The sequence below is a fragment of the Oryzias latipes genome, chromosome 20, assembly GCF_002234675.1.
Source record: "Oryzias latipes chromosome 20, ASM223467v1".
Classification (NCBI taxonomy): Eukaryota; Metazoa; Chordata; class Actinopteri; order Beloniformes; family Adrianichthyidae; genus Oryzias; species Oryzias latipes.
In genome coordinates, this window is record NC_019878.2 from 25,516,478 (window position 1) to 25,543,829 (window position 27,352).

The following is a 27,352-nucleotide window of genomic DNA, read 5'->3' on the forward strand; positions in this document are numbered from 1 at the left end:
GCGTGGTGTCCGGAGCGTGTTCTGCAGCTGCAGGTCATGTTTAGCGTGGTGTCCGGAGCGTGTTCTGTAGCTACAGGTCATGTTTAGCGTGGTGTCCGGAGCGTGTTCTGCAGCTGCAGGTCATGTTTAGCGTGGTGTCCGGAGCGTGTTCTGTAGCTACAGGTCATGTTTAGCGTGGTGTCCGGAGCGTGTTCTGCAGCTGCAGGTCATGTTTAGCGTGGTGTCCGGAGCGTGTTCTGTAGCTACAGGTCATGTTTAGCGTGATGTCCGGAGCGTGTTCTGCAGCTGCAGGTCATGTTTAGCCCTTTTATCTTTGGTCTTGTTAGCATTTAGCTTAGCATGTTTGAGACAGTTTTAGCTTCTTTTCACCGCCGTCACTCCTCGATTCACAGAAATGTTGGTATTGTTTTACATTTTTCCAGCACTGTATCTTTTTGAGACTTTTCTTCAGTTCAGTGGCCTCGTGGAAGAGCGTCTGCTTTGGAAGGTTGTGAGTTCAAATCCAGGCTCAGTCATACCAAAGACTCTCAAAGTAAGACCAAAAGCGTCCCGGCTGGACCCTCAGCATGAGGGGTTGGATTGGGGGGTTAAACCACCAGATGCTTCCTGAGGCGGCTGTGTCTGCAGCTCACTGCTCCCCCAGGGGAGGGGTCAAATGTGGAGGGCAAATGTCACACACCTAGATGTGTGACAGCTAATGGGAGTTAAAAACAGCAGATTCAGCTTCACTCTGTTTTACTTTGATATTTCTAGTCAACATTGAGGTTATCACAAATATTACCCAAGTTAACTAAGCCATGACCGACTTCATACATCAACGATTACGATACAAGATTTATTTACCCCCCAATGGGGAAATTCTTTTGTCTGTAGCAGCAAAGTGACATTCAGTCCAGTGCTGCAGTGTCAAAGAACAGAAGAACATCTATTAAATCCAAATCCAAATCCACACCAAACGAGCAGGAAGGAAACAAGCACAATGAAAGATACACCATTTGGGTCCATATGTGACTGAGTACAGGGATCATTTAACACTTATTAGAATGTTTAATCCTAAAAAGCTCCAATTACAGCCAAGCTTTGTTCAGAATTGTCATCATTTTGTTTAAATAATTGAATTCATAATTTCAGATTTTGTTAAGAAAACTTCATGTTCAATGTTGATTCGAAATCAAACCCACAAACTCATAAAAGAAAAACCAAAGGTTTCCTCCAAAGCTCCAGAGTTTTCTGCTTCCAGAAGATTTGCTCCAACTTTGCCCCTTCAGGAGGCGGCATGGCTGCGGTGCATTTGGGGACCATTAGAAAAACCAGCAAGGACTGCATTCAATGATAACCATGACAGTGACCCTAAAGCAGCCCTGATAATAATAGTATTCTTGATCTTCTGGCTCCTCAAACAGAACATGTTCCAGGGTTAGCTGGAGGGGAAAGGACACTTCAGGAGAACAAAGGTAGATTCTACAACCGTATCGTCTGGAGTCATAAACTTACAATGCAGTTTCACTCTCCTCCCAGCCTTCATCTGAAAAGCATCAAACCGCTGAACAGGAGAGAATGAAGACTCTTAAAAGTCGGGACGACAGATCGGACCTCAGAACTAGGATTTCAGCTCATCTGCTGTAGAAACTAGAACCATCTGCCAGCTTCACTGGATGCTCTGACAAACAAAATACAGCCGAAGGGAAACATGATGGAGTCCAGTAATGAAATGCTGCAGTTGGGATCTGGACGGCTGGGAAAGTGCAGCCGGCACAAAGGTCCAAATAAATCAAGGATTGCAGTATTTCTGTGGAACCAACCGCTGTCAAGAACACAGAACTACTAACGTGCTCAGAAACCCGTGGGAATGTTCTGGAAATCCGTCAGCTGTTAATTATGGAAAAAAAACGCTTTGCTCTGTTTAACAGAGACTTTTGACAGGAACATTTATTCAATCTTTCCCAGAACGGGAGCTTCGCTCTGCTGCTCTGAAGCTCTGCCTGAAATCTGCCCTTTGAGATTTCTGCAGACAGCACTGAAGCGTTGGGGGGGGGATGAAGCCCCCCTATGACATTCATTTACATCACCATTCAGGAGAAACATCAGTTCCCTCCCTGCTTACATTTGGGAACGCCGTCGACGCGGCGGGAACATCCGTTTCAATCAGAGACGAAGCATGGGGGCAAACAGTTTGGGGTTACTGACGTGTCCTTTGTCAACGTGACGCCATTTGTTTGAGGGTCAAACCCAAAGATTGAGTCTCACTGCTGTCATATATCTGTCAGTGTCAGAAGACTGCAGCTGCTGGAAAACATCGGGAAAAGCAGCCGCAGATTGTCACAGATGGGCGGAGCAACGTGCATGTGGAGCAGTGTGCAGCGTGCACGTGGAGCAGCGTGCACGTGGAGGTGGAGCAGCGGTTCCGGTCCTTGGTGGGATTTAGAAGCGTCCAGCTCAAAACAAGCACAGTGAGCTATAGACAACAACTCCAACCAGCTAGCCTGCAGCCATGAGGGTTCTGATGGAGTAACGGTGTGTCAGAGCTCCACATCCAGCTCAGGAATCCTCCATCAACCACAAGTTCCACCCAAAGGCACACAGGCCGTTGTGATGAGCCAAACAGCTGTTCCACGTACAAAGTACCAGCCTTTAGCGTCTTACCAGCTGGTTCCAGCATGAGGGCGGGAAAAACAAAACAGGTTACAGCTACTGTCTGCTGTCTGCACAAAGGTCACAGCTGCTGTCTGCACATCTGCTGTCTGCACATCTGCTGTCTGCACATCTGCTGTCTGCACGAACACAGATAGAAATTGTGTTTTAAAACCTCAAAAACCACATGTGGTTTGATATATTTTTTTCTTTCTAGAAAAATCCTTCAAATATCTGTTAACCCTTGTGCTATCTTAGATGACCCCCCCCTTCCATTGACATGTCCCCCCTACCATGACAAAGGTGGATAAAGGTGGAAAGATTTCATGTAATCCATGGACACCAGTGAAGATCACAAATCATTGAAGAAAAAAGGTTCAGAGCACTGTCTAGTGGGTCTAGATGACCCTACTCCCAATGGTAAAGTGCCTAGGATAGCACAAGGGTTAATGCAGCAGAACCTTAAACAAAATGTGAAGAAAACAATTGTATAGCAGACTTTCCCATAAATGCTCAAATCTTCAATTAACAGTTGCAGAAAACCTCTGAAATCCAAAAGCTAGCTTTAGCAGGCTTTCTCTGCAGACTGAACCATTGCTCATCTGCAGTAGGATGTCTGCAGCCCAAAGGCCAGAAATCTATTACAGGATTACATGGTTTGCAAATGATATTAGATGGTCCTCTGCTGCCTCTGAAGACTGAAAACCACATATTGTTGGTTTTTTTATATCGTATCTCAGTTACTGACAAATATTCTGTGGAACTCTGTGGAAAGTGAACTTTTCTAAGACGACTGAACATTTTCAGGATCTCTAACTCGATGTTTTCAGACATCAGTTTAGACTTTTCTGCAGATAGATTTTAGAGGATAACTCAGGAATTTCCCATCTAAACTGGATCTTCATCTTGGTTAATCATAATTCTAAATACAACCATAAATAACTTTATTTCTTTGAAGGCTGTAACGGTAGACGTACATTAGAATGTTTTCTCTGCATCTCTGCCTCATGGTGGATTCAGAGCTTTGGTCCACATGGAAGGAGGTCAAGTCTACAGTTTTAGGTTTTTGGAAATATGACAAATCTACATTTCTATCTGTTTATGTGTTGTTCAGCATGAGTGTGATCATTACCTGAACTTCCGGTGAGGGTTTTTATCCGTTCATTAAACAACAGAAACATTAAACAAAGAAAAAAACAGAGAGTCAAAGCTTGATCTCTGTCTTCATTTGGCTTGGTTCCACTAACAGACATCAGGACCGGCTCTGCCTCTTCAGTCCAGCTTCCAACGTGAGCAGAAAACCAGCCGTCAGAGTTCAGCCGCTCTGTCATGAGTGCTCTTGAGCTGGGACGTTTGTTGGGTCAGACAGCAATTAGAGAAAGACGGAGAACAAACCCCACAGCTGGGAACAGAACAGCGAGAGGCGCCACCAACGGCGTAACGCCAGCAAACAGGTGAGATGATTGCTCCTGCATCCCATCATCCTGTTTATGCTTCGTTACCTCCTGGGAACCTGGACACGGACTCCATTTGCAATCTCCTGAGTGGAAGCAACACCTTTGGGGCGTGTTGCCACCTATTTTCACACACTTCCCACTTTGCTTACAGACAGAGGTCCTATGGGGGAACGCCACTGTCCCGCCGCCATGTTTGACCCCGCCTCCATCCTGTGAGTTTGATTCTAAATGCAGGAATCGCTTCCCTGGAGCGGTGCTCGTGCTGCAGGACAGACGGAACCGAACCCTCAGGAGAACGGAGCAGCAAAGCCAACAAGACCAAAATGAAACGTCAGGAGTCTTCCTCATTTATAAAGACTGCAGTAATGACTCCTCCTCCTCCTCTTCCTCAACTGTTTAAAGAAAAGGAGATTATCCAGATCTGTGGTAGAAAATGAAGAAGTTTGGGCTGCAAAGAAATGCTGGAGTAGCCTATTTGAGTGACTTTTATAGCTTTTATTTTCTATTATTATTATAATTATGTCTTTGATCATTTTTTACATTTTATCCTCCAGTTAAAATAGAGGATAAATAAATAAAGACAAATAACAGAATGAATATTTCTCTACCGTATTTATTTCTCCTATCCGTCCATCATTTAAAGCAGTGAAGTCATCATGTTTTCATGTCTAAACGGTTCCAGACAGCTTTATGCTGTAAAACATTTGGAAGAAACAGAAGTTTGTTGTTTTCTCAGACCTTAAAACTCTGATTTCATCCTCCACCAGCATCGGCTCGCTGCATCCAGGCGTCTGACTGAGGCTTCAAGAAATCACATCAATGCTTTATCAAACCAAATCGTTTCATTTTGAAGGATGGAGCGGTCAGGAAGCTGCAGTTCAGGAAGCTGCAGTTTCAGGAAGCTGCAGGTCAGGAAGCTGCAGTTCAGGAAGCTGCAGTTTCAGGAAGCTGCAGGTCAGGAAGCTGCAGTTCAGGAAGCTGCAGTTCATGAAGCTGCAGTTCAGGAAGCTGCAGGTCAGGAAGCTGCAGTTCAGGAAGCTGCAGTTTCAGGAAGCTGCAGGTCAGGAAGCTGCAGTTCAGGAAGCTGCAGTTTCAGGAAGCTGCAGTTCAGGAAGCTGCAGTTCAGGAAGCTGCAGGTCAGGAAGCTGCAGTTCAGGAAGCTGCAGTTTCAGGAAGCTGCAGGTCAGGAAGCTGCAGTTCAGGAAGCTGCAGATCAGGAAGCTGCAGTTCAGGAAGCTGCAGTTTCAGGAAGCTGCAGTTTCAGGAAGCTGCAGTTTCAGGAAGCTGCAGGTCAGGAAGCTGCAGTTCAGGAAGCTGCAGTTCAGGAAGCTGCAGTTTCAGGAAGCTGCAGGTCAGGAAGCTGCAGTTCAGGAAGCTGCAGTTTCAGGAAGCTGCAGTTCAGGAAGCTGCAGTTCAGGAAGCTGCAGGTCAGGAAGCTGCAGTTCAGGAAGCTGCAGTTCAGGAAGCTGCAGATCAGGAAGCTGCAGTTTCAGGAAGCTGCAGTTTCAGGAAGCTGCAGTTTCAGGAAGCTGCAGTTCAGGAAGCTGCAGTTTCAGGAAGCTGCAGGTCAGGAAGCTGCAGTTTCAGGAAGCTGCAGGTCAGGAAGCTGCAGTTCAGGAAGCTGCAGTTTCAGGAAGCTGCAGTTCAGGAAGCTGCAGTTCATGAAGCTGCAGTTCAGGAAGCTGCAGGTCAGGAAGCTGCAGTTCAGGAAGCTGCAGGTCAGGAAGCTGCAGTTCAGGAAGCTGCAGTTCAGGAAGCTGCAGTTCAGGAAGCTGCAGATCAGGAAGCTGCAGTTCAGGAAGCTGCAGTTTCAGGAAGCTGCAGGTCAGGAAGCTGCAGTTCAGGAAGCTGCAGTTTCAGGAAGCTGCAGGTCAGGAAGCTGCAGTTCAGGAAGCTGCAGTTTCAGGAAGCTGCAGTTCAGGAAGCTGCAGTTCAGGAAGCTGCAGGTCAGGAAGCTGCAGTTCAGGAAGCTGCAGTTTCAGGAAGCTGCAGTTCAGGAAGCTGCAGTTCAGGAAGCTGCAGATCAGGAAGCTGCAGATCAGGAAGCTGCAGTTTCAGGAAGCTGCAGTTTCAGGAAGCTGCAGTTTCAGGAAGCTGCAGTTCAGGAAGCTGCAGGTCAGGAAGCTGCAGTTCAGGAAGCTGCAGTTTCAGGAAGCTGCAGTTCAGGAAGCTGCAGTTCAGGAAGCTGCAGATCAGGAAGCTGCAGTTTCAGGAAGCTGCAGTTTCAGGAAGCTGCAGGTCAGGAAGCTGCAGTTCAGGAAGCTGCAGGTCAGGAAGCTGCAGTTTCAGGAAGCTGCAGTTTCAGGAAGCTGCAGTTCAGGAAGCTGCAGCCCCCCCCCCCCCCCCCCCCCCGATCTCAGTCAGCCTCCTCCTGAGTTTTCGGGTCGAAACCGCTCAGAAAAAAAAATGATGCTCAGCATTCCTCTCACTTTCTTCCATGCAGTCATAAACAAACTGCCCCCACCCCCTGGGGGGCACAGTGAACCACAGGCCTGACTCCCCCAGCTGTGCCCCACATCTGCACCAACAGCAGAGTCTCCAGGAGAAGCATCGGAGCAGAAAGGAAGAACTTCAGCAGAGTTCATTCAGGAGGACGCTGGTCTGGAGGACAGAGAAAATGACGCCATAGAAGGGAAGAAAAATACTTTTAATATCTGAGTCTGAACCCCACAGGACCCCCCCCCCCCCCTCCTCCCCCCAGCTGGGTAATAAAGCTGCACTAAAATATTCATGGAGCCTCGTGGGCTAAAGTACCTCTGAGGCGGGAACAGGTCATTATTAAAAACACAGCAGAAACTTCCCAACTCTCTCCGGCAGGACGCTCCACCACAGCTCCGTCAGCGGGAGGGACGGATGCAGAACAGGGCGTGAATCGCCGGAGAGGAGCGCGTTAAAGCGCACGGAGGGACCGGGAAGCATCCACGCCACGCCACGCCACGCCACGCACCTACCAGCACGTTTCCCTGCATCTTCGCGGTCTCGATCAGTCTCCTCTCCTTCATGTCTGCTCCCGCGGCGCTGCGTCCGAACCGGAGGAGTGGCGGACTTCTAGACGGGTTCCGTGTTTATCCCAGTCAGAACCTGAGAGCTGCGCGGGGAGTGGGTGGGCTCACCCCGCTCCTTCAGCACTTTAAAGCAGACGCGCACGATCACGCATGATGCGCCGAAGCGATGAAGCGGCTTTTCATGCGTGACGTGGAAAAATAACTGGCGTCTGCGCGGAGTTAAAAAAGAAAAAAAAGCCTTGAAAGGTTTGAATCTGACGAGATTTACTGCAGATTTACGGATCCACGATTCTGCTCTGTCCTCGACTGACAGAGTTCCACCGAGTTCTACTCAGTTCTACTCAGTTCTTCCCGGTTCCACTCAACAGAGGCGGTCCTGGCCAGTTTGAGGCCCTGGGCGAAACACTGGAGGGCACCCTCACCCCCCTTTCCAGCCCCGCCTGCATTTACAAACCCAAGAACAAAATGTAACATTTCTCTTACTTTATGAACCACAGAAGCCAAACATACTTGTTTAGTTGAATCTAGTAAATTAGTCAACACATAACACACATCAGTCTGTGTTTTCTTCCTGAAGGCTGCTTCTGGTAAAAACAGACACATTTCTCTGTTTTTCTTGATCTGAATCCAACCCTGACAGCAATCAGGAAAGAATAAATTCCAGTCATTTCCGTTGGCTTCATGAATGAACATCAATGGAAACTAAAGGACATATTCTTCTGTTTTTGTGCGTCAGTGGGACATCAAGCTGAATAAAAAGACAAACGATTGTGAACATTGCATCTGAAGCATTGACTGGATATGAGAACAGAGAAGCTTAGATGAAATCCACCAAAAAGCTAACCAGACCAGTTTAAGTGAAAACCTTCTTTATCCAAATGTTGCTCCAAGTTTGACTCCTCCAACAGTGAATGTGGTCGATTTTGGCGCCTAGCGAGGGTTACGTTTGGACGCCGCCTGCATTCCTTTATCCTTGGAGTCTTTTTCTTCCTCTTCTCTTCTTTTGTTTCTAAACCTGATGTTTGCTTTGATCTTTTGTCCATTTTCCACAACCTTGGAAAGACTTTTCTGTCTGTCAAACAGCAGAGTTAAGATGATGGAAACAGATTCACTAAGATGCAGACTCCTGTTTTACTTTCCTTTTACTTTTCATAAAATCCAGTAAAGTTGATTAATTTCATAAATGAAAACTATTTCTGTTTTTTATTCATTTGGAAGCAGTTAGTTTCCCGTGGCGTCTGGAGGCTAAGCCCCTCCCCTCCCCTGCCTCTCTACCTGTTGTTCACATCTCCTGCAGCTGCTAGTTACCCCCCCCCCCCCCCCCGCAAATACCCTCATTATAGAAGCAAGCTACATTACACAAGCTTTTCGTAGAAAAATGGGCAGTTTTATTCTAGGAAAACTGTGAGTGTGTGTGTGTGTGTGTGGGGGGGGGGGTGCTCGTAGGCCCTGGGCACCCGCCCACATTGCCCATAGGAAAAACCGCCACTGGTTCTACTGAGTTGCAGATCAATGTCCAAAGCCTGGAGTGGACTATAGAACAGAACACGCCCCCCTGATGCATAGTGGAGACGGCGCTGGAGACTGTGGTCACGGCAGTGACGGACCTCCAATACCGACATCCCCAGGCAGTCGTGGTGATTTCAGGGGACTTTAATCACTTCACTCTGGACTCATCACTGCCATCCATGTGTCAATACGTGGATTGTGCTACACGCGGAAACAACACAATCGACCTACTCTATGACAACATCGAGGAGGCATACAAAGCCACGCCCCTTCCCCCTCTCGGCAAATCAGATCACATACTGATCGCTCTACAACCCAGGTACACACCCCTGGTGAAGAGAGAGCCTCCATCAACCAGAATAGTAAGGAGGTGGACACCAGAGGCGGAGGAGGAGCTTAGAGACTGTTTTGACACCACAGACTGGAGCGTGCTACTGGACCACCACGGTGAGGACATCCAGCAGGCATCAGTGTCTGACAGACTATATCCATTTCTGTTTGGATATTGTGATGCCCACAAAGGCAGTGCGCTGTTATGCTAACAACAAGCCTTGGATCACCAGAGAGACGAAGGAGGTCCTCAACAGGAAAAAGAGAGCCTACAAAGAAAAGAATCTGGAAAAGAAAAAAGCTGTGCAATCTGAGTTGAGGTGCTGTCTGAGAAGCTCTAGAGAAAACTACAAAGCTAAGATAGAGGGGAAACTGAGAGCAAACAACATAAAAGAAGTGTGGGATGGAATGAAAACAATCACAGGGTGTAAAAAAGGGGCTGCATCTGGAGGAGACAGTGTGGAGCGAACCAATGATCTAAATGATCCTTTTAATAGGTTTAATTCATCCGCACACCCCACACCTACCTCATCCTGTGCCCCACTATTCCCTCCTCATCCTACAAATGAACCTGCACTGGTGGAATCAGCTCTTCCTCATTACACCTCACTTACTGAACATCAGGTAAGAAGAGAGCTGAAGAAACTGAAGACCAGGAAAGCAGCAGGCCCAGGTGGGTTGTGCCCCAGGCTCCTGAAGACATGCGCAGATGAGCTGGGAGGTCCTCTCCAGCATCTCTTTAACCTGAGCCTGCGCCTAGGTAAAATACCAACGCTCTGGAAGACCTCATGCATCGTTCGTCTGCCCAAGGTCAAGCAGCCGAGGGACAATAAAGACTACAGACCAATGGCACTGACCTCTCACATAATGAAAACCATGGAGAGGTTAGTGCTGCAGATGCTGAAGCCCCAGGTGCAACATGCCCACTGCAGTTTGCGTATCGGGAGAAGGTGGGAGTGGAGGATGCCGTTCTGTGTCTCCTCCACCGCACGTTGTCTTACCTTGATGAAGGGGGGTGTGCAGTGAGAATGTTGTTTTTTGATTTCTCCAGTGCATTTGACACAATCCAACCCCCAATCCTGCAGGAAAAACTTAGGAGTATGTCAGTGGAGCCATACTTAATATCCTGGATCATGGACGACCTCATGAACAGACCCCAGTTTGTCAGAATGGGGGCCAGCCGTTCAAGAACACTCTGCAGCAGTGTGGGAGTACCTCAAGGCACAGTTCTTTCCCCGATGTTGTTCGCTCTGTACACGACCGACTTCCAACACAACACGGAGGCTTGCCACATCCAAAAATTCTGGGATGATACCGTCATTGTGGCCTGCATTAGGGAGGACAAGGAGGTGGAGTACAGGCAGCTGGTGCAGGATTTTGTTCTTTGGTCCAAGCAGAACCAGCTCCAGCTGAACATCAGGAAAACCAAAGAACTCATTCTGGACTTCAGAAGACAACCCCCTCTCTCCCAGCCAATATGCATAGACGGTGACCTGGTGGAGACAGTCACGTCCCATAAATACCTGGGAGTGGTGCTGGACAGGAAACTGGACTGGAACGAGAACACCACCCAGCTCAGCAAAAAATGTCAATCCAGGATGGACTTCCTGCGAAGGCTGGCCTCTTTTAACGTCTCCACCAAGCTTCTCAGTATGTTTTATCAAACAGTGATTGAAAGCGCTCTGCTGTACGCTGTAGTGTGCTGGTGCGGCACAAGCAAGAGAAACCTGACCAGACTTAACAAGATCATCAGGAGGGCTAGCTCTGTTGTGGGACTGAAGCTGGCCACAGTGGAGGAGGTGGCTGAACAACGAACACTGTCCAGACTTCAGGCAATTATGGATAATGTTACACACCCTCTGCATGAGGCCTTCAGTGAAAGGAAGAGCAGCTTCAGCAGCAGACTTTTATCACAACGCTGCACCACAGACAGACTTAGAAAGTCCTTTGTCCCACGAGCCATCAGACTGCACAACACTCTGTGTTGAGAGCTTTTACTCTTGCTTCTGATTTTGATTAAGCTGAATTTCTGGGAAACTTGACATTTTTTTAGGAATTGTTCATACTTGCTTTTATTCTTTTTATATTTTTATCTATTTATTGTGTTTTTATCTGTTTTAGGAATGATTGTGCTTTTAAGAATGGGCAGCTGGCCACTTAAAATTTCCTTCGGGATTATTAAAGTCTATCTATCTATCTATCTATCTATCTAGTCACAGTTCTCCTCTGAGCACTAAAACCTGTCCAGAGAGCCTGGAGCAGAGGGAATCCAGCTGGGTTGACTTTTCTGCTGATCGCTCTGCTCTGTCAAGGTGATGTTTTTCTGATTCACCAGCACGGATCTGTGTGGTTTCAGAAAGGCCGGCCGCTCCTGCACAGCCTCTAACAGCTTGTCGCACCGTTTGAATCTGTGTTGGAAAAAGCTGTGAATGTTTTTCCCACATTACTGAGTTTGAGGATCAAATTGTGTTTGGATTCTTGGAATCCCTGCTGAAGATTTCTGCGATTGATGAAGGATCCGTACGGTTTGGATCCGTCAATCCAGCAGTGACGCGTTTGATGCTCCATCTGATGGAACAAGGACGGAAACAAAATGTGGAGCCAGTGTTGCAGAAAGATGTTTTTTTTGCAACAACAGCACCGCTTGACCTTTGTGTTATCCTATGACCCCCCCTTCCATTGAGGTGTTCTCCCTACCATGACAAAGGTGAATAAAGGTGGAAAGATTTCATGTAATCCATGGACACCAGTGAAGATCACAAATCATTGAAGGAAAAAGGTTCAGAGCACTGTCTAGTGGGTCTAGATGACCCAACTCCCAACGTTAAAGTGCCTAGGATAGCAGAAGGGTTACTGACGGTGAGGGCAGAAAACGTCCCGTTTTATTAGTTTCATAGAAAAACTATATTTGTGATCAAATGGTTCAGCTTTTTCTTCATTCTGTTTCAACTCAGGACAAAACTTGTAAATCAAAATGTTTGGTTTCAAATGACAAACCTGGTGTTTAAAAAAAGGAAAACCGCTAAACACGGTGGTGGTAGTATGATTGTTTGTTGCATGTCAGCTTTGAAACTGAAGGTAACACCAAGCGCCTTTTATTGCTAGGACTCATTAGCCAAAATGAACCAGCATGTACTCAGAAACCACCCGGTTCTGTTCAGGACTTTATCTAGAGCAGGGGGGGCAATTATTTCAACTGGCGGGCCACATTGGGTTCTAAAATTAACATGGAATGTAGATGAAAACATTTGGATTGAAAAGGATATTCTAAGACAGAATATTCTAGAGTTTTTAGGTTAAAACCTTTGTTCCCATTTTAGATCATTTTTTGATCGTGAAGTCCTTTGGTTCCTTCAAGGAGTTTTAAGGTTCTTCATGGATAAAGCTTCATTCATTCATGATTTTTTTAATAAATAAATTACAGTATTTATGAAATAAAACAATGACCAATTAACACTATGATTTCCAAAGACAAAAATTCAGGGAAAATAAACTGATACATTTTTAAAAAAATTATAATAATAATAGTGTATCCTCTGCCATCATAATCCTAATAAAGACTTTTATTAGGGCTTCAACACATCACTCATCTAACAGTTTGTGCAGCTGTTCTGTGTCCTGCACGTCTGTTTCTCATCCAGTAATACTGAAAAAGCTCATTTCTGTGTCTTCTGCTGCAGCTACACATATATCTGTTACCTTTTCACCAGAATAGAGTCCCTCGTTTAATGTAAGAATTACGTTCTACAAAAAACCTGATCTGTGAAATCCATGGAGAATGATTCCAGAGGTTTATGGCAGGAAAACTCCTCACTGCATAAATACACTTTTCTCACACAGACATGAATATTTTCACCTTTTCTCTGGTTTAAATTCTCAAACCTTCATAGACATTAAGTCCAGGATCTGAGAATGAAAACAAAGATCTGATCGATCAGATTTCTGATCTGAAGAGCTCCGTGTTTCTGTACAGGACACATGGAGGAGATTGATTGACAAGGTTTCCAGCCAATCAGGACACAGAACAGGGTGAGCTGTTTAAAAAAAGCAGCATAATTGCTCTAAAAGAACGAGCTAAACTGAGAAAGATGAACTGTGACGTAGAAAGAGGAGACTGTCTTCTGTTCTGTTTGACAGAGATTTTAGAGGCTTTCAGGTTGGAGCTCAGACTGCAGAAGGGGGGAAGAAAATGTCACGTCTTGATCATGTGGCCAGATTAAAAATCAAACATGGGTCTCTGATATTGTTCAGTGGGCCGGACCAAACATGGAGGCGGGCCGTAGTTTGCCCCCGCCCTGAGCTAGAGTCTAGGCATGTGTACCTTTCAGAACCATCAAGGCCTCGTCCTTTCAGACGAGTGAAGCAGGTTTTCACCACTAAAACGGAGAATCTGTAGCTGGATGGCTAATTGGAAAAAAAGTTATTCACGGTGGTGCCAAAAAATCTGTTTGGTCTGTGATGCTCACCAGAGCTTCAGAAGGTCAACCACTGAATCAGGAAATCATAGCATTTATAGAATTTGTGTCATGATGCAGACGACAAGGATTTGGTTAAAAAAACAAAAACAAAGGCTCACCTCAGGACTTTGTAATGTGACCCTGGTCTCAGTGACAGAGGTCAAAGGTCCCCTGTATGTCTTCAGCAGGTCTGGTCCAATCTCCAGAGCTGGGATGTCTGGGAGTTTTCAACTCCTGTTCTCTGCTGGATTGAGGCACAGAGGCCGTCTAGAACTCTCCAGAACACTCCTTGGTTGCCATGGCGATGTGTTTAGGATCATGTCCTGCTGGAAGATGCAAACGTGTTTCATCCTCTATGTTCTCACTGATGAAAGGAGGTTCTTACCGTCCATGGATCCATTCATCCTTTTCTTCAAACACACCAGTCGTCCTGTCCCATTTGCAGAAAAGCGGCCCCAAACCACCATGTTTCCACCCCCATGCTTAACAGTGGGTTTGATGTTCACGCCAGAAACTTTCTTTTTGGTTCGGTCTGAACAAATCCCCCAATCCTTCCCAGAATCATCCAGATGGTTTCTGGAGAACTTTAGACAGACATGGACATGTACTGGTTTTGGAGCTCTGCAGGACTTGAACCCCCAATGATGTTATGTATTACCATGGTAACCTCTGTGGCAGTGGTCACAGCTCTCTTCAGCTTCTGTTTTCTTCACTGTTCTCCAGATCATTTGTTCTCCATCAGCAGAGATCTTTCACGGAGCTCCAGGTGGAGGAAGATGGTCAGTGATTGATCTCTTCTCTCCTAGCTGCTGCTTGTAGATCAGTTCCTCCCAGTCTGGTTCAGGTCTGATATCTCATCTCTGGTGACCTTTGACAGCTCTTTGGTCTCGGTCATGGTGGGGAGGTTGTAGTCTGCTTAAGGTTGTGGACCGGTGTCTTTCTTCCAAACTGGTGATTTTAATACAGTTAACCAGTGGAGGAAGAAGAAGAAACATCTTTCAGGAGGTAAAGCCTTATTTTCTGCTCCATTGCACAAATAAATTCTTCATAAATCAACGTGATTCTCTGGATTGATTTAGCTTCTGTCTGACAACTGAAGTGTTTCTAGGATGAACATCACAAACCAAAGTCTGATTTTAAGTGGGACAACTCCCAGAACCCGAGTCAGACTAATACTAATTCTGCTCCAATGTGTGAATGTGAGCATATACATTCTGTCTGAGTGTCGTTCAATCAATAGACTGCACTAAAAGCAGCCCTTTGAAACTCTGGATAACTGGATGTTTACCTGCAAACATCCTGCTACAGTTGAACTAGATGTAAGTAATGTTCATAAATCCTGAAATGATCAATAAACTGCCATCATTTTGCATTGATTCTCTTCTTAACAGAGGAGATAAGAGGAGCCAATTACAGCGGAGTAATTAGCGTCCATAATGTCCACCAGCTTCACACGTCGCCAGTATTTCATGCTGCAAGTATGAACGTGTCATTTGAATTCTCGACACGTGTTGGAGCTCCTCTCCGAGACGTTCAGGATCAATATTCCTCTGAAATCTTTGAGCTGAAGTGTTTACGGTGCTGAATATGCAGACTCCTCCACCCTCAGCTGCAGCTCAGAGCATCTCCCTCCAGCTGGGAGGCGCAAACAGCACAGCCCACGTGAATCCCATTTAAGAGCTCCTGAAATTAATTACAGTGGATATGGCTGTCAAAACAACCTAATGGGGGCATCAGGCTCCCTCGACACCAGCTGGACTCCTAACAGGAGAGCAGCAGCTGCACAGACAGGTAAGAGGCTTCATTACAGCGTCTGCGATTTTCCCCTCGCAGCCTTCAAAGGGAAACATTTTAGCATAAAAATGTCGACTCCAGGAGCACAGCTCCGACTGCCAAACTTTTATTTGCTGACAATAATTTTAATTGGTGTTAAAACACGAAAAATTTCCCTTGAACCCGACTGATTCTGCAAGTTTTCAGGAGTTTCTATGTGCGTCTGCAAGAACTGTCTGCAGAACCAGACCGTCTGCTTTAAGGACTCCACAAACTGCAGGTGGGAGGAGGCTAACTGCTGGTGTTCTGTGACGCGTCATCAAAAACAGGCAGTGGGTTGTTGGAGAGCAGAGAGCTGCCAAAGTCTGAGGAGGTTCTTCTGTGAGGAGCTGCTGGCTGTTCCATCAGTTTGTCTTTGGAAGGAAACATTTCCTCTTAATGATGGATTCATGCCTTCATGGGATTAAAGCGTCAACGTCTGAGTTGGACTCTGCAGCAAAAGCTTTTACATCACCAAATGACCTGGTTTCTTCCAAAATGACATTCTGAACCCTCCTGATTTCAATAAAGCTCAGATTGATCTGCCCACCGAGGGGGCGGGGCCAGGTCTCAGTTTTTATCCAGTGAAATTCATAAGATTACCTGCTGTGCTGCTTAGATACACGTTTTTATTTTAGAACACAGACCTTGTTTGCTTTCTGCAGACATGCAGTGGTGCTGCTGCAGCAAAACGCATCCAAAGCAGGAAATCCAGAATCACACATTTTGCAGTATGCTTTAACCAACAACTTTAAATGAACATGTTTCAAATCCTATGAAAAGGTCAAATTCCCAAACTTCTATGTGTATATAGATAACAAAACCCTCAAATATTATTGACTGAGAGATCAAGTTATTTCTGGTTCAGAGGAAAAGTTCTTCAAAAGGACTTTTTGATGTAAAGACAACGTAAATAGTCATTCAGAAAACGCAGGTATGAGCTGTAGACAGCTTTGGAAGCCTCAGACACACCTCAACTAGAGCCAATAATCAACTTTGTCATCTTTGCTTTATTAGTGTGTTGATGCAAAGTTCTTCCTGAAAATGACAGACAGCGTCTGTACGTTTTGAAATTTTCCTGAAAACTTTTATTTTGATTGAAGTTTGGACAGAAAGGTTTAAACTGATGGACATGTCAAAAATAAAAATGTAAACGAGACATGAAGAGACCCGATCACAAACGCTGGTGATGACAGCTGGAACTGAGACCGGATCAAAACACAATGTTTCAGTAAAGACTTGATCACAAAGGCTGTAAACCTTTAGGAAAGCTTTTGTGTTGGTTTTGTTTAAAGCCTGGGCGGGTCACAGCCTCAGGTTCTGTTTTCCTGCAGAGTTGATCCCGCTCAGAGCCTGCAGCCTCTGAAGGTGACTTCACATGAAGGACATTATCTGCAGGAGAACATAACCAGGGTTATTAATCTGTCATTGGAGTTTGATGTTGTTCAGTTAATTAGTTTGTTTGCCTTAAAGCCAGAACTGACCTGGAACACCAGCCGAATGTTTCAGAGCTGGCAGACGGAACCGCAGCCCCGCCCACCGCGGCGCCTCTGCATCGCCGCAGTGGGCTCTGTGGAGATGCAGGAACACAATCCACACTTCAGCCAGGAGTTTAGCAGATCAAACTTCTGCTGGAACAAACATTCAAAGGTTTTCTTGGACGAGCAGCAGGTCAGATCAGGCTGCAGAGTTTTTGCAGACTCCTCTAAACGCACAGGAGCGAGTGACACAGCGGCTGTTGCAGACTTACAATGTTTACAGAAATGAGAAAGTAACCACGAAAATGTAAATGTTTCCAGATCTGCTGGACTAGAGCTCACTCTGGATGCAGAAGATGAAGATGTGAACATCAGAGCACAGAACAGACGGGGGAACTTTGGCTTTTTACTGGAAGGAAGCTCAGTTTTGCTGTGATCTGTGTTTGGAAACATGACACGGCGCAGATGTGCAGATGCTGCAGATGTGGTCACTGCAGGCTGAACAAAACATTTCTTATTGAGCATTTGATTTTTCAAAAGAGGACTGAAATCTGTAAACTGAAGCATGTGTGTGACGGTCGCTGCACCCATTGGCCGGGACACGCTGGATCACATGACCACTCGTGGGCCCCAGCGCACTCTGACATATTCCTGCCCTCCTCTGAGGTTCCCAGCAGCAGACGTGTGCAGTCCTTCTGAATTTCTGTGTCCACAGCGTGTAGTCTGTATGTAGACAGCATGTTCATCCACTCACTTCCATGCAGCTTCCATGCAGCTCTGGCTTTGCAGCTTTTAAATAAAAGTGATTAAAAGTCGCCTAAATCCAGGATCGATTGGCCTAAATCCCCAGAGAGTCCAGAGTTGGAGTCTCCGTCTGGAGAGACCGTCTTCCAGCACAATAAACTCACCAAGGCCTCCACAGGGAAAATCAATGCTTTCATTACCAACTTCATTACTTGATAGCACGATATCCTCCACTCTGTCGCTGTTGTCTCTGTGGTTTTAGTGACATTCTCTCAGAGTTTCAAACAGGAGGAAAATTACTGTTAGCCCACATCAAACTGAAGCCAGGAAACGGACACAGCCGCTAAATCCCCTCCTGATACAAGAGGACTGTCTGATACACATCAGCTCAGGACAGGTGACCATGGGGGGGGGGGGGGGGGTCCTCATTCCAGCTACAAGTTTGCAGAGATGAAAACCAGCAGGACTTAAAGATCTGAACTTCTCAGCTCTGATTACAAAGAGCTTTCCTAACTAAACTCATCATAAGTATCTAACTATTAGTTAATCAGCAAAGGATTTACTGCAATTACTCCATTTAACCGTTTAGTGTCTCAACTGTAAAAAAAAGAGGTTCCATTGCTGTCATTGACAGCATCCATTAAAAGTGAAACCTTTACTGAAATGAGGTTTAAACGGACTCTGTGCAGCACTTCAGGGTGCTGCGTTCTATCCTCCGGTGGGTTCTGGAGAAAAAACAGTTTAAACACAAACTGCTGATGCAGAAAACAAAAAATACCCATGAGCACTTGCAGGTAGAGCATCCAGATATCTTCCTGACAATCAGCAATGCAAGAGTGTCCTCTGTAGAAGACCTTTCTAAACCTGAACATTAACTGAATGACCCGCTTTTAGTTTCTACAGGGGTCATCTGGGCCTTTAATAATACCACATGAAAAGGGGCGGGGCTCTGGGAACTGTAGTTTTTGGGGATTTTTTTCTCTGGTAGTCAGAAGGGAGGGTATAAACAGTACAGACTGACAGGATTTTCCAGATTTCCTGGATGAACTTCTTCATGAACCAGAAGCAAGAGCACATCCGTCCAGTCTGGTTACCATGGAGATATACTCAGTCATCTGTGTTGGGATCATAAAGTTATTTAGTCCAGACTCAGCAACAGAAACCTGATTAGTCTGCAGATTAGTTCTGTTAGATGATCCTGTTCCAGAGCAGGCCAACATCCAGGATAATTCAGTTATGGTCATTCCTCTCTGGCTCCATCTGTCTGTGCAGACCAAAATCTATGAAGCTGCAGCTTTGTTTCCTCGTGTTACATGTTGAGCTTTGAGATACACCAGATATGATCACATGAACAACATTTCTCTCTGATTAGAAAAGCAACTAAAAATCAGGTTGAAGAAAACATTTCAGTGGATTCTTTAGTTTGCTGCGGATGCAAAAACACGACATAACCACTAAATCCAGCAGATATGCAGACGACACACTCCGAAACTCCCAGAGGAAGCGTCTTTCTGATCAATGACAGCATGGAAACTCATCGTTATGGTAACGGAAGTGATTGACTAGCTTATGTGACAATCAGGAACGACTGCTTGTACAAACACAAAAAATGACTAAACGTGGCAGAAGTTCTTCAGGTTTCAGTGTTTGTCTGGCAGAAGTTCTTCCTGTTTTAGCATTTGTCTAACAGAAGTTTTTCAGGTTTAATCGTTTTTCTGGTGGAAGTTTTTCAGGTTCCTGGTTCTGGTCAGGACTCGAGCAGCAGCATTCTGGATGTACTGAAGCTGTTTTACAGCTCGTTTGGAGAGGCCGGTGAGCAGGCCGTTACAGTAGTCTAACCTACTGGAGACAAATGCATGAATAAGTATCTCCAGGTCTGGCTTTGACACTATGTTTTTGATTTTGGCAATGTTTTTTAGATGGTAAAATGCCGCTGATGTTACTGACTTGATATGGCTGTTAAAGTTCAGGTCAGAGTCCATGATTACCCCTAGATTTCTGACTTGATTTGAGGGTTTTAGAGACAGAGAATGAAGGTAGCTGCTGAGACTTTCTCTTTGTTTCTGTGGGCCAAAAATAATAACTTGGGTCTTGTTTGAGTTTAGCTGGAGAAAGTTGTTCTGCATCCACGCACTGATCTGTTGGAGGCAGTGGCTGAGTGAATCCACCGGCCCATATTCACCTGTTGTCAGTGACACATAGATCTGAGTATCATCTGCATAGTTGTGATAAGATATGTTATTACTGCGTATTAATTGCCCTAGTGGCAGCATGTAGAGGTTGAACAGAAGGGGTCCCAGGATCGATCCCTGGGGCACACCACAATTCAAGCCCATGTAGTCTGAGACACAACTCCCAATTTCAACAAAGTATTTCCTGTCTTCCAGATAAGACTTGAGCCAACTTAGGGCAGATCCAGAGATGCCAACCCAGTCTTGGAGTCTGTGCAAAAGGATCCCATGATCAACAGTATCAAAGGCAGCACTCAGGTCTAGCAGGATTAAGACAGAGACTTTGCCATCATCAGTGTTCAGGTGGATGTCGTTGGTTACCTTGATAAGAGCAGTTTCTGTGCTATGATGGGGTCTAAAACCTTACTGGAAAACATCAAATGAATTGTTTAATAAGAGAAAATCAGTGAGCTGTTGGTAAACAACTTTTCCAAGGACTTTTCCTAAAAATGGCAGATTAGAGATAGGTCTGTAATTATTCAGTACAGTGGGACCAAGACCGCTTTTCTTCAGGAGAGGTTTAATGACTGCAGTTTTTAACGCCTCTGGAAATATTCCAGATTGAAGAGACATGTTAACTATTTGAGTAATTGATGGCAACACACTGTTCAGGACAGACTTTAGAAATCTAGTGGGTAGCACATCAAGGCAGCATGTAGACGAGCTCAGACGGGTGATGGTCTCTTGGACAGTTTGGTCAGTGACAGGTACAAAGTGAGTCAGCTTAGAGTGAGTAGGTGGCCGTTCGATAGTTATGTGTTGTGGAGTTGATGGCTTTTTTAATGCCCTGAACCTTGTCATTGAAAAATACAGCAAACTCATTACATTTAGGTGTGCAAACCAGTTCCATTGGTAGCTGGGTTGGAGGGTTAGTTAATCTGTTTACTGTTGTGAACAGGACACGAGAGTTGCTGCTGCAACTTCCAATGATTTCAGAGAAGTATCTTTCCCTTGTTCTGCATAAGATCTGGTTGTAAGCATACAACTCCCCCTTATACATTTCATAATGAACCTGGAGTTTTGACCTGCGCCACTTTCGCTCAGCTCTGCGGCACTGTTGTTTCTGTGCCCTGACTAGATCATCGTTCCACCAGGGAGCTTTCTGTCTATGTTTTCTCAACTTAACCTTCATAGGGGCAATGACATCCAGAACATTCAAGATGCTAGAAGTAACAGAATTCAGCATTTCATCAACATTGGCACCAGAGACGTTTTCAGGGTTTATCATTTCTACAAACTGTGCCCTAGTGCTCTCATTTATTTGTCTCCTTTGGACAACTGAAGGGCCAGGCGGTGGTTTGGGAGCAACAGACAGGTCAAAGAATACACAGAAATGATCAGAGAGGGCGACATCAACCACACTGACATTGTAAATAGTAACCCCCTTTGTGATGAGCAGGTCCAGAGTGTGCCCTCTGCTGTGGGTGGGGCAACTTACATGCTGAATTAGATCAAAAGTTTCAAGGACAGCATTGAGCTCTTTTCCATTTCTGTCATTGACATTATCAACATGAACATTAAAATCACCTGTAATGACTAGACCATCAAAGTCTGTGCACACAACTGAGAGCATTTCAGTGAAATCATCAATGAAACTTTGGCTGTGCTGAGGAGGTTTGTACATAACTATGCAGAGTAAGGGAGGAGTTTGTTTTAACTCAATCTTAAAGGACACATACTCAAATGATGAAAACACACCAAATGATAGTCTGCGGGTTGCAATATTATCTCTAAACAGTGCAGAAACGCCTCCACCCTTTTTATTTTCTCGTATTTCCGATACATGTTTGTAGTTGGGGGGAGTTGATTCAACTAGAACTATGTTTCCTGTGTTTTTGTCAAGCCATGTTTCAGTTAATAACATAAAATCAAGATTAAAAGAAGAGATAAGATTATTGATTAAAAATGATTCGTTGCATAAAGATCTGACATTGAGTGCAGCAAGTTTGAGATTAGTTTCCTTGGTCAAAACCTTGTTGCAAGGGATATCAACTAGATTTCTTTGATTGGACAGTCTAACTGCCCTTTTTTGCATTCTACGTGGTGCAACTACAGGTATAGCACCAGAAGGAAGCTGTTCATCACAGGGCCCCAGTTTGACATAACCTTTCCTAGGACACTGGGGGCCTGTTTCATCCTAGCTCTGGTAGCACGTCTAGAGGCGCGCAGGGGAGGTCGAGTTGAGGGTAGTTTGGGTGATGGACCAGGAGGAGCGGGAGCTGGACGGGATTTGGGTGAACGACGGAGGGAGCTTGTTGGAGGGGCTTTGGATGAAGGACGTGTTGGAGGGACTTTGGGTGAAGGATAAGGAGGGGGCGCTGGAGGGGTAGGAGAGCTCCTGTGTGGTGTGAGGCTCACAGGTGTTAGAGGAGCCATCTTAATTACTGACTTAATGAGGCTATCAAAATGGCTAGGTAGGGCCATGGGTGAAAGTGGGGGGGACGAAAAGGAAAGTGAGTCTTCACTGGGAGTAGATGTAGCAGGGGGCGCCCACAGCTGGTCAGACGGTGGTATTTCTGGGGCCAAATCTGGTGGTTGTTGTTGTGGTTCTGCGGTTAGGTCCTTAGCTGGCGGTGGTTGTTGTGATGCTGGTGCAGCTGAGTCCTTAGATGGAGGTGGTTGTGGTGCTGCCGGATCCAAGTCTTTGACCGGTGGTGGTGGTGGAGGTAGTCGTTTTTGCCGTTGTGCTGTGGTTCCTGGGACACTGGCTCGGTCCTTCCTTACTGCCTTTTCAGGGCCTTGGCCTCTATGCCCCAGAGCGTGGAGGAGGTTCTTCACTAACTCTCTTGCTCCACCTCTGTTCAGGTGTGGGCCTCTTCCCATGAAAAGGTCCTTTCGTTTCCAGAATGTATTGAAGTTCTCAATGTAATGGAATCCTCTGGAAGCACACTCTCTGGAGAGCCAATTGTTCAGCTGAAACAGACGGCTGAACTTGAGTGACACCCCATCGATGTTAGGAAGAGGTCCACTGATGAAGGCTTCAACCTCTACTTTGTCAATCTCTTCAAATAACTTGATGAAGTCTTTTTTCAAACGTTCAGATTGTTCTTTTTTGATATCGACAGCACCTACATGGATGATTATTCGTTTGACTCCTTGGTACAAGACTTTAGATAAGAGTCCTGTAATCACTGGAACAGTAGAACTTGGGCAACATAAAGTTTGCATTCTTCTGTGGCTGACTCCACTGATAGCGCCATCTCCAAGCAGCAGCGTATCTCTGACCTTGACATTTGGCACAGATTTTCTTTCTGCCTGTGCTTTGTTGCCAACATTATGACTCCTTCTCTGTGGTCCAATTTCACTGTGTTCTTCAATATCACATTGTGTTAGGGGTAAAAATCTGTTTGTGAGCTTTATTTCGGATGTTCTGTCATCTTTACGCTTTGGCTTAACACAGAGTTCCTCCGCACAAAGTTTCGGAAAGGACACAACATCACTCAGGTCTATGTCACTGTTATTCTTCTCATTTGTAGTAAGAGCAGGCTTCTTACCACCCGATGTTACTGGAAGGGTCTTGTGAAGTTCATTTTCAGTTTCCAAAGTAAATATCAGTGTTTGTAGCTCTTTTATTTCTTGTTGGTAGATCCGACAGCATTCACAGTGGGAGTTTGTTTTTCTTCCTCTTCCGGACTTGTTGCTGGCTTGTCAGACGTAAAAATATTGATTTGTATAGGTGGAAGTCACAAAAAAGGATGACCAGTCTGATATTCCAGGAGTTGTGGATGAGGTAAAATAATTAAAAATGATTAATTAAATGATTAAAAAGCAAATAAAGCAGGAAAGCGGCAGGAGCAGGGGAAAAAGCGTTTGTCTAACAGAAGTTCTTCAGGTTTCAGCGTTTGTCTGGCAGAAGTTTTTCAGGTTTCAACGTTTGTCTGGCAGAAGTTCTTCAGGTTTCAGCGTTTGCCTAACAGAAGTTCTTCAGGTTTCAGCGTTTGTCTGACAACAGAAGCTCTTCAGGTTTCAGCGTTTGTCTGGCAGAAGTTCTTCCTGTTTCAGCGTTTGTCTAACAGAAGTTCTTCAGGTGTCAGTGTTTGTCTAACAGAAGTTCTTCAGGTTTCAGCATTTGTCTGACAACAGAAGCTCTTCAGGTTTCAGCGTTTGTCTAACAGAAGTTCTTCAGGTTTCAGCGTTTGTCTAACAGAAGTTCTTCAGGTGTCAGTGTTTGTCTAACAGAAGTTCTTCAGGTTTCAGCGTTTGTCTGACAACAGAAGCTCTTCAGGTTTCAGCGTTTGTCTAACAGAAGTTCTTCAGGTTTCAGCGTTTGCCTAACAGAAGTTCTTCAGGTTTCAGCATTTGTCTGACAACAGAAGCTCTTCAGGTTTCAGCGTTTGTCTAACAGAAGTTCTTCAGGTTTCAGCGTTTGCCTAACAGAAGTTCTTCAGGTTACAGCGTTTGTCTGGCAGAAGTTCTTCAGGTTTCAGCGTTTGTCTGGCAGAAGTTCTTCAGATTTCAGCTTTTGGCTAACAGAAGTTCTTCAGGTTTCAGCTTTTGTCTGACAGAAGTTCTTCAGGTTTCAGCGTTTGTCTGGCAGAAGTTCTTCCTGTTTCAGCGTTTGTCTAACAGAAGTTCTTCAGGTTTCAGTGTTTGTCTAACAGAAGTTCTTCAGGTTTCAGCATTTGTCTAACAGATGTTTTTCAGATATCAGCGTTTGTCTGCCAGAAGTTCTTCAGGATTCAGTGTTTGTATGACAACAGAAACTCTTCAGGTTTCAGCGTTTGTCTGGCAGAAGTTCTTCAGGTTTCAGCGTTTGTCTTACAGAAGTTCTTCAGGTTTCAGCGTTTCTCTAACAGATGTTTTTCAGGTTTCAGCGTTTGTCTGGCAGAGGTTCTTCAGGTTTCAGCGTTTGTCTAACAGAAGTTCTTCAGGTGTCAGTGTTTGTCTAACAGAAGTTCTTCAGGTTTCAGCATTTGTCTAACAGAAGTTTTTCAGGTATCAGCGTTTGTCTGCCAGAAGTTCTTCAGGATTCAGCATTTGTCTAACAGAAGTTCTTCAGGTTTCAGCGTTTGTATGACAACAGAAACTCTTCAGGTTTCAGCGTTTGTCTTACAGAAGTTCTTCAGGTTTCAGCGTTTCTCTAACAGATGTTTTTCAGGTTTCAGCGTTTGTCTGGCAGAAGTTCTTCAGGTTTCAGCTTTTGTCTGGCAGAAGTTTTTCCGGTTTCAGCGTTTGTCTGGCAGAAGTTCTTCAGGTTTCAGGGTTTGTCTGGCAGAAGTTCTTCAGGTTTCAGCGTTTTTCTGGCAGAAGTTCTTCAGGTTTCAGCATTTGTCTAACAGAGGTTTTTCAGGTTTCAGCGTTTGTCTGGCAGAAGTTCTTCAGGTTTCAGCGTTTGTCTGGCAGAAGTTCTTCAGGTTTCAGCATTTGTCTAACAGACGTTCTTCAGGTTTCAGCATTTGTCTAACAGAAGTTCTTCAGGTTTCAGCGTTTGTCTGGCAGAAGTTCTTCAGGTTTCAGCGTTTGTCTAACAGAAGTTCTTCAGGTTTCAGCGTTTGACAACAGAAGTTCTTCAGGTTTCAGCGTTTGTCTGGCAGAAGTTCTTCAGGTTTCAGCGTTTGACTCACAGAAGTTCTTCAGGTTTCAGCGTTTGTCTGGCAGAAGTTCTTCAGATTTCAGCGTTTGGCTAACAGAAGTTCTTCAGGTTTCAGCTTTTGTCTGACAGAAGTTCTTCAGGTTACAGCGTTTGTCTGGCAGAAGTTCTTCAGGTTTCAGCGTTTGTCTGGCAGAAGTTCTTCAGATTTCAGCTTTTGGCTAACAGAAGTTCTTCAGGTTTCAGCTTTTGTCTGACAGAAGTTCTTCAGGTTTCAGCGTTTGTCTGGCAGAAGTTCTTCAGATTTCAGCTTTTGGCTAACAGAAGTTCTTCAGGTTTCAGCTTTTGTCTGACAGAAGTTCTTCAGGTTACAGCGTTTGTCTGGCAGAAGTTCTTCAGGTTTCAGCGTTTGTCTGGCAGAAGTTCTTCAGATTTCAGCTTTTGGCTAACAGAAGTTCTTCAGGTTTCAGCTTTTGTCTGACAGAAGTTCTTCAGGTTTCAGCGTTTGTCTGGCAGAAGTTCTTCAGATTTCAGCGTTTGTCTGGCAGAAGTTCTTCAGGTTTCAGCGTTTGTCTAACAGAAGTTCTTCAGGTTTCAGCGTTTGTCTGGCAGAAGTTCTTCAGGTTTCAGCGTTTGTCTCACAGAAGTTCTTCAGGTTTCAGCGTTTGTCTAACAGAAGTTCTTCAGGTTTCAGCGTTTCTCTAAACAGAAGTTCTTCAGATTTCAGCGTTTGTCTGGCAGAAGTTCTTCAGGTTTCAGCGTTTGTCTAACAGAAGTTCTTCAGGTTTCAGCGTTTCTCTAAACAGAAGTTCTTCAGGTTTCAGCGTTTGTCTGGCAGAAGTTCTTCAGGTTTCAGCGTTTGTCTCACAGAAGTTCTTCAGGTTTATAATAATAATAATAATACATTTTATTTAAAAGCGCCTTTCAAAACACCCAAGGTCACCGTACAAAGTTAGAGGTAAAACACAATAAAATCACAACATGTTAAAAACAATAAATAAATTGGATTCATCAGTAAAATCAGCTGACAGAAGATGTGAAACTGTGTTCCGGAAATGTGAGCTTAAACAGATAAGTTTTTAGTCCGGATTTAAAGATCATAAAGGAGTCAGTGTTACGGAGGTCTGGGGGGAGAGAGTTCCAGAGTTGGGCAGCAGAGCGACTGAAGGCACGGCTCCCCATGGTGACCATACGGGCCGGAGGGACAGAGAGCTGAAGGGAGGAAGAAGACAGAAGAGAGCGAGAGGGAGTGTTAACATGGAGGAGATTAGAGAGATAGGAGGGAGCCAGGCTATGGAGGGCTTTGAAAGTGTAGAGAAGGAGCTTGAACTTAATCCTAAAGGCTACTGGAAGCCAGTGCAGCTGCTGGAGAACGGGAGTGATGTGATGGAAGGAGGGGGTTCTGGTGATGATGCGGGCAGCTGAATTCTGGACCAACTGAAGCTTATTTAGAGTTTTGTTGGGAAGACCAAAGAGAAGAGCATTACAATAGTCGAGACGAGAAGTGACCAGACTATGAACTAAAATGGAGGCGGAGTGGATGGTGAGGGAGGGGCGGAGTCGATTAATATTGCGTAGATGAAAGTAGGCTGACCGAGTAATGCTATTGATGTGGGATTGAAATGATAATGTACTATCAAGGATGACACCCAGACTCTTTACTTGAGGGGAGGGGAAAACTGGAGAGGAATCGATGGAAAAGTTAAAATTAGAAACTTTGGAAAGGGTGGATTTGGAACCTACGAGGAGTAATTCGGTTTTATCACTGTTAAGTTTGAGGAAGTTTAGGGTGAAGCAGGTTTTTATTTCAGACAGGCAGGAGGAGAGGGAGGCAGGTGGAATAGAAGAGTTGGGTTTACTGGACATCATGGTCATCTGCAAAACAATGAAAATCAATATTGAATTTACGGAATATGTTGCCAAGGGGGAGCAGGTAGGCAATGAAGAGGAGGGGACCGAGAACAGAACCTTGAGGAACACCAGATGAAATGAGTGAGGGTTGGGATTTAAAAGAATTCAGTTGAATAAACTGAGTGCGGCTTGAGAAATAATAATGTTTAGACTACTGTTATTCTTCTTATTATTGCTGTCTTTTTATCTATTTTTTAAGTCGTTTATTTATTTATTTTTTATATGCTGCTTGCACTGTGGGGTGAGAGGAAAGCAAT

At 45.1% G+C, this 27,352-nt stretch overlaps 1 protein-coding gene across 2 annotated transcripts in view; it reads right to left on the reverse strand.

The window, feature by feature from the left end:
- The window catches only part of LOC101155808 (dipeptidyl aminopeptidase-like protein 6), a 230,066-nt gene that overhangs the window by 191,314 nt on the left and 11,400 nt on the right, over positions 1-27,352 (reverse strand). The window contains exon 1 of one of the 2 annotated variants that reach the window (XM_023950259.1): positions 7,040-7,289. The exons of the other annotated variant lie outside the window; for it this stretch is intronic. Within the exon in view, the coding sequence (XP_023806027.1) occupies positions 7,040-7,090 (51 nt within the window). The 5' untranslated portion in view covers positions 7,091-7,289. Of the gene's footprint in view, positions 1-7,039; positions 7,290-27,352 lie in introns of those variants that run through there. 2 annotated transcript variants of the gene reach the window in all.